Genomic DNA, 7,714 nt, shown 5'->3' on the forward strand with positions numbered 1-7,714 from the left:
TTCCCCTCAAGCACATCTTTATCCATGGCGAGCCTGAAGACAATATGTATTACAATCCGCTGTTATGTTTTTCCCAATCAGGAGAAATGAAACTGAGGGATTCTGATAATGCTACATTGACTTCAGATGCCTTTCACAAAATGGATGTAAACACTGTTCACTTGAACCACATTATATTCAGTTTATGTTCAAACAATCACATATCAATATATATTTGAGTTAAAAAAAAAAAAGCTACCACAGTATTCAAACAAATATCTAAATTTAACCAGTATTAACCAGTATCAACCAGTTAAACTGATGCATCCTTTTCCAAAGATGTACAGATTAATAAACACTGAGACAAACTCAGCATCTGGCTATTTACACTGTAATGTTCCAATATGTGAGATGTTTGTCTATAAATAAATTACAGAGTCAGAGCAACATCCATGCAAGCTTGAGGGCTGGCGATGAATTGGTGGTCCTATATGATCAGATGAGTGGCAAAGGTGGCCAATGTATGGCACTAGATAGAATCCATTCCACGGGAGAATGAGGAAGAGAAGCCAAGGCCCATTCCCCTCTGGGTGTGTGTCTGAGACCGAGCCATCTCATACTGAACATCAAGGTTCCTAAACATCTCCTCCTGCTTCTGAAGGGTCTTCATGCCTTCATCATTAATTGGTTTGGAGGCCTCTGCATCATCATCCCCCTGTAAAGACAGCAAATTAAATTTAACTCGGACAAGTTCAAAGTTAGGAAGCTCAAAGTGGTGGATTCTACTCAATCAATTGACCGTTGGTTAAAGCTACTACAAGGAACTCTCAAATTTTGTTGATTTTTTAGGCCCCTGTGAACAACTTTCCACTGTAACATCCACAAAACATTACATCAAAAATAAATTATCTAAATAATAACGGGCTAATGTAAAAAAGTCTCATTTAATCTGATTTCTCTCAGAACCTGATGGCAGGCATCAATAACACAAAGAAACAGTCGATCTTCTCCTGGATGTCTTGTTAACTTGTGTAGATCGTATAAAGGCATCAGTATTAAAGTGAGACCATTTCATAACCAGCTGAAAACTCCTTGTAGTAGCTTTAAGTAAAATGCTATAGTTATACTTACTTTAATACCCATTAGTTTGCGAAATTTAACATTTTGGTCCTTATTTCCAAAGTTTAGCTTCTCCCACAACTCAGCTGTCTGGGACTTATCCTTAAAAAAATAAAAATAGAAATGATATGCATCATGGAATATACATAAATACAAATATTGTACATCAAAATATCCCTTTTCTCGTGCACATTACAGCCTGTTTAGACAAACTGAAGACAATAGGCTGGAAATTAACAGGTGGATAAATATGTAATTACAGCAAAATTCAACCTTACCCCATCTTTTTTTCCCTGCCATAGCATTTTCCTCTTTTTCTCCTGCTCTGCAAACTTCATGGGATTTACAGAGGACGGGTTATAGTAGCTGGGCACAGCAATACCAGTCTCTGCCAGTGTTTTTGCTTGAAGGGCTGCCATCTGTGCTGCCATAGCGATCTGAGGCGTGACCTGCGTCCCAGAGGCCAGGAGGGCCGCCACATTGAGGCCAGGGTTTGAGGCAGCTGCTGCAGCAGCAGCTGCTGCTGCTGCGATAGGTGCGGCCACTGGCAACAAAATACATAGACCATCGTTAAGTAACTGAATCCTGACTCATATGATCAAGCTTTTAAAACTTAGCACAGCAAGTGTTTCTCACCTGCAGCTATCTCCTGCTGTTGCTGCTGCTGTTTCTCAAACATTTCCTTCTCCTTCTGCTCCTGTAGTTTCTTGGCTCTTTCCAGTCTGGAAAGAAAACGAGTAAAGATCATGTTATAATTTGGTTCAAAGGCATACTGTGTTCACTGCTGTATACTGTGAAGTGATAATATGAGCTGTAAGTAGAGATGTTCCTGGCAATTAATTTCTCTGTTGATTAAACGCAAAATTTAATTTAGACTAGTCAACTAGTCTAACATTAAGAAAAAACTTAAAAAAGCACTTAAAATCAAGTAGAATTTATTAATTTGTTATTAATGTTAAACACTGTCCGAAACAAAAACTGTGCGTATTAAGAGCCATTTGAAGCTGTTAATCACAGTCTACAATCTCCAAATCATACTTTAAATGCCACTGAAATGTGCACTACTTTGTGCAATACAATCTCTACACATTGACATATAAAACATGACAACAATTGACTAAATGCCTCAACTTTTCAGACCAAAGGGGATCACAGTGTCTGTGGGTAAACGATCTGGAGTTGATGTTAGCTGCCAGCCTGCCACACAGTGTGGCTAATGTTAGCAGTGCTAGCAGCAGCAGCTGCGCTGCTTACAGGTTAATGCCCGTGTCTGTGTTGAATGTGGTCACATATTGCTCCATTCAAGTCATTATGTATCAGCTTATTCTGTCAGTCAACATTCAACATTACTTCCATTTTCTAGATTAAAATACTGCCAAACCATTACAAGCTGTCGTCTGTCCGATTTAGGTGATATAAACATCCAGGTTGGCCCGGCCATTGGAGCATACATGCTTACAGCTGATGGGGCCTTGGGCAGCTGCATAACATCTTACAAACAACAGTTAACTAACTAGTGAAATATTGCTAAATAGTTTAAACGACTAGTATTTCTGGTGCCCACTAGCAAGGGTGGCGACATTTAATCATATAGTCAACTAATCACAGGCATCCCTACCTGTAAGCAACAAAATCATAGCACTACATGTGGGAGACATCAGCCAAACTTAATATAAGAATATTTTGAGAATTTCCACCTTTATTTATCAGAGTCAGTGAATAGTTTTTAAAAATGAGGGGAGAAAAAAGGAGAGACAACATGTAACAAAGGTCCCTGGCCAGACAAAAAAACAAATGTGAATGTTGAAATTACATGATCTGATGGTCTTAAGACGCCCAGGCCACCAGTGCACACCACCTATCACAACTTTATGCTTCCTTGTTTTTCTACCAATTTAATTTCTTTTCATGAACAATACTCTCTGGCAAGTCAGATCGGAGTGACCTATTCTTTGCTAACTCACAGACAGCTGCTAACCATGTCATCATCTTAAAATGTCAGGTATTGATAGAGCAGTAAAAGTTTTTGTCTGTAAAAAAAGAAAAACAAAGTTTTGTAGCTGCAATTACACAGATGCAATAAGAGCCACTAATGTTACCCAGAACTGAATGACCAACCATCTATTATGTAAAATCCCTGCAAATTGTTGCCTTGCCTTCTTGCCAGGGCCTCTTGCGCATCCATAGCTGTGTTTCGGCCCCGGAAGACAGGTGGATTGACAGACCTGCTTCGACTCTTTCTGCGCACTTTTTCACTCCTTTTCTTTCGCTCCCTGGTGGAACAACAGAGAAAATTAAATTAACATACTGTTCATGACCTATTGGTAATCATGCAAGACCAGAGTTCAAATATACAAGAAATGCTGACAATGCAATTAAACCCACCTGCTCTTACTGCGACTTCTGCTGTGATGACGGTGTTTGGGCCTTGAATCTGAGCGAGACCTAGCCTTCTTCTTCCTGTCCCGGCTGCGCGATCGTGATCGCCGTTTGTCCCTACTTCTGCTGTGATGCCGCCTGAAAACAATAATATCCATCAACATGAATAAAAGTACAATGATGAGTTGTATTTAATACAACTATAGCATTTGTTAGAGAAATAGTGATACATTTATTTATTTGTGGGGCTTCACATAAAAAAGGTTCTAACCAAAGCATCATCAAGGCCAATTCAGCAATTTAATAATTAATTTTGAATTATAATAGACCCTTGATAACAATGAATGTTCCTCTGTGCCATTAAACAAGACCTGCTGAATATTTTTGTTTATGCAGTGTATCGACCAGACTAACCTCTCTCGTGAGTGTGACCTGGACAAGCTGCGGCCCTTGGACAGCCTCCTGTCTTTGCGTCTAGATCGCTCCTCTCCATTCTCTGCTGAAAGTCTCTCTGCCTCTTGCTGCTCGTCTGTTTTTCTGTGTGATTTGGATGGCTTCTGAGAGTCTCTCTTTCGTGCCTGTTTCAAGAAGAAGTTGTCTCTTTCAGGAAAATAGTGCAACAAAAAGAGTTAGTACCATGGCTTACAGCAGAGGGTATGTAATTAAATTTTGACAAGCTGAAAAAAACCTTGTCATTTAAAATCCGCTTTCATAACAAATACAGAAAGTCATTTTGTGAACATGATTGCAAGTGTAGGCATTTATGGGACAGAGTAATTTGACAACACTACTTTCTATATAATTATATATTTATATATAATTATACATTTATAATCAATATATAATTATAGGAATTACTCCAACTAATATTGGAACCTCTCAAATCTTTTCATGGTGTGCATGCAAACCTTAAGACATGATTCTCAGGAAAAATGTAAATGTGACTTGTCAGTTCAGCAATAACTATTCAGTGTCACCCACAAATGCTTTTCACTTGAACCCACTAAAAGGTGGAAGTAGGGATGGGCATCCAACTTACTTTTTACAGCTTCTTGACTTACATCATCCAAATCATACAACACATAATTAACATGAAAACAATGGTTAACTTCCTAAATTAAAATGATGCATTTCTACAGTGTATTTCTGCCAGGTTGAACGTTCTTATGCGATATCATTATCTAATGAGAACATAGTTTAGAATGGGTCATCAACAGTATGATGCGGCCTATCATATAAGAGATGAACAATAGTTGTTACTGTTAATACAGACAAATTAGTCTGACAGGCAGCACTGCTTAAGGCTAAATAAAAACACCATGAGATTCTGTTTGGGTTTCTTTAAAGCTTGATTAGTTTATTTATGCCCATCCCCAGCTGAAAGAGATGCAAGAGTTAATTCCATTTTTTCTACTTATAGTGTGAGACAAATAGTGTTTGCAGATAGTTACCTGTCCCAGTAGTAGACATATTATTTTGCTATGTCAGCAGGGTCTTCTGTTCAGTCTCTTCGTGCATTAGCACGCTGAGTATGATTTATTGTAGAAATGTTATCATGTGATCTACACACAGGTTTAACAAAAAATAAAGGAAAAAAAAAAAACTACTCTTCACCATTTAATATGCTTGCAAATAATGACAGATATCCAAGGATGAAAGCTTCCTTTGAGACATGACAACATAGGGAGGGTAAAAAAGAACCCTCATCACATGAGTAAGCCCATGTCTTTTGTTCTTAACTTTGGCGACTTATCAAACCTAATAAAATATACTCACCTCAACCTAAAACTATGAACACAACTGAAGGACTTCAAAATCACATAAATTGAGATTCTAGAAGAGTCATAGAAATGAATGTGTTAATTACCTCTTTGCTCCTGCTGCGACTCCGTCTGTATTTTCTGTCACCTGGAAACAGCAGAAAGCAGAGTGCTGACAAATAAACATTTCAAAATGACCTTTTTTAGCAAACTCGAGAACAAGAAAAACAAGTGAACAAATGTGTAAAAACATATTGAAAGCTCTGTGTGTGTATGTATAATAAGTGGACTAGATTTTTGTTTTCTGTTGTTCCCTTCCAATGAGTGTGTACTGAGAACAAATTTAACATAGCCCTAAACTAATTCTTCTGACACAATCAGCACTGTTACTGAATACTAACGTTTTCTGTCCCTGGAGCGTGACCTTGACCGTGAATGGTGGTGTTTGGAGCTTCTGGGAGATCTGGATGACTCCATGCTGTGTTTTTTTCTGTGATGAACTGGAGAAGCTGTTCTGGTCAAGTCGACAGAGTCGTTGTCACTTGTCTGAAAAAAAAAGTAGATTTGAAAAAAACAAACAAACAAAAAAACAATATAAACAATATATAAACAAGTCCAGTTGCCTTTGATGTAATCTTTTTTTGAGATTACAATGGTCCAGGACGAACGAGAACATTCACAGACACCATCCACCAGCCAAATGCTGGCAAAATATGCAAGTGGCTGGTAGATTTGCTTCACTCACCAGCCAGAAAAAAAATATGGTAATCTACTGAGGGGTTGGTAAAAATTTGAGTGTTCACTAGCACTATTTGGCCAGTTCACAAAAAAGTTCATTCTGAATCCTACCTAGCTGTATACACTACCAAATCCAGTGTGGACTACTACTTTACATTAACTCATAACTCATTTTAAAAAAAATGAGAAATACAATGGTGTTTAAGTACCAGTGTGTGATGATGGACTTATTCCTTGTATCACCATCTTCCCACTCCAAATAACACACACACATACATACAGATGCATGACTTAAATTTGTTCATGTGGGTTTTTTTTTAAATAAAAAGTCAAGTTAAGTTGGCACCATGAGGATGTGGAGCACAAGCACATTGCTTAAACCTTTTTTTATCATGCATTATCTATATGAAGTCTTTTTCATATTATACATTCTGGTTTAATGTTCTTTGCACAGCCTTATTTTATTCAGCACTTCTTAATTCACTCTACATCTTACAGTATACAAATACAAATACATATATACATATACCTCATTGCATGCTAATTTGACCAACTGAGTCCAGACAGATCAGACGGTAGAAAATAAATTCTAGGGTTACAATAATTGATATTCTTCAGTCAGTAGACCAGTACCAACATACAGTAAAATAACGCCTTAAAATGTACTCTGATAGCACTACTTTTATTCCCTTAAAATAAAATCCATCTCATAGGTCATCACGATGGCTGCTATTGATATTTACGCGTGGCCATTCTCTTCATTCGAAATACGACATCCAATACTTTAATAGGTGTCATAAGAATGCTTTACCGACCAAAATGTAAGGTTATAACAAGATAGTTCAGAAAATGGCAGTCAAGCCAAATAACAAGCTAGTTAGCCAACATGCTAACATGCTAAATCCCACTACGTTCGTCATTCATACTACCATCACATAGCTATTTTAGCATCAGATAGGTCGCTAAGCTAACCGCCATCTTTAAGAAAAAAAAACACATTTCTAAATATAATCGTAAACTTATAATAACGTTGTTTAGATGTTACTCCGCACATGTATGTATTGACTGTCATCATGTAATAGTACTTACCGACATAATCCCGAATTACACGATATGTGTACCAGTGCAGCTGTGTTGACTGTGCAGATTAGTACGGAGAGGTAGCTAGCTAGCTGCTAAACAGCCGTTGTCTAGCTCAGCTAATTTGTTCTGGGTTGCCAAATTGTACCTTTTTAATCCCCCACATTCAGGCAAATTGAAAATGAGCTGTTGAACCTGAATCGAATGGACCAAACGAGGATCCGAGAAATCGTGTTGGTATTTTTTTCATTAACACACTGAAAAAAATGTCTTGTTAATTACTCTAGTTGATTCGAATTCTGAAAATCTATAAGTCACTGATGAATACCAGCAACTGGCGCCCGAATCGTAAAACTACTGCCGTAAATGGAGCAGTAACCCAACCTGGCAACGCGAAACAGGCCTGTAATGCCCCGCCCCTCTGTACGTTGCTCGCTGAGTTTCGCCCCTGCACTGGGACTGTCAGGCAACATTTTACTCTCAGGCTGTGTACAGTCCAAACACACTTTGTCAGTCAAACCGTTAGGTTCGGATTAAAAACGGACAACACTAAAATGCGGACTAGGGTTTGGGGCCTACTTCTGCCAATCCGAGAAAAAAGGCATGATTTGTACGTGGTTTAAGAAGAGACTTTTATCTAGAAGTCAAAACTAAGGGAA

The 7,714-nt window shown here is 38.1% G+C and overlaps 1 protein-coding gene across 1 annotated transcript; it reads right to left on the bottom strand.

The window, feature by feature from the left end:
• Positions 1-271: 271 nt before the first annotated feature.
• On the bottom strand, positions 272-7,397 carry rsrc2 (arginine/serine-rich coiled-coil 2). The gene is made up of 10 exons (XM_084728842.1): positions 7,065-7,397; positions 5,639-5,783; positions 5,345-5,385; positions 3,892-4,055; positions 3,484-3,615; positions 3,255-3,371; positions 1,735-1,820; positions 1,377-1,642; positions 1,111-1,200; positions 272-694 (listed from the first exon to the last, which is right to left on the bottom strand). The coding sequence occupies exons 1-10, from the start codon at positions 7,068-7,070 to the stop codon at positions 509-511; spliced, it is 1,233 nt and encodes a 410-aa protein (XP_084584968.1). The 5' UTR covers positions 7,071-7,397; the 3' UTR covers positions 272-508.
• Between the last annotated feature and the right edge of the window lie 317 nt (positions 7,398-7,714).

This window comes from Lutjanus erythropterus, chromosome 10 (assembly GCF_056507025.1).
Source record: "Lutjanus erythropterus isolate fLutEry1 chromosome 10, fLutEry1.hap2, whole genome shotgun sequence".
NCBI lineage: Eukaryota > Metazoa > Chordata > Actinopteri > Lutjaniformes > Lutjanidae > Lutjanus > Lutjanus erythropterus.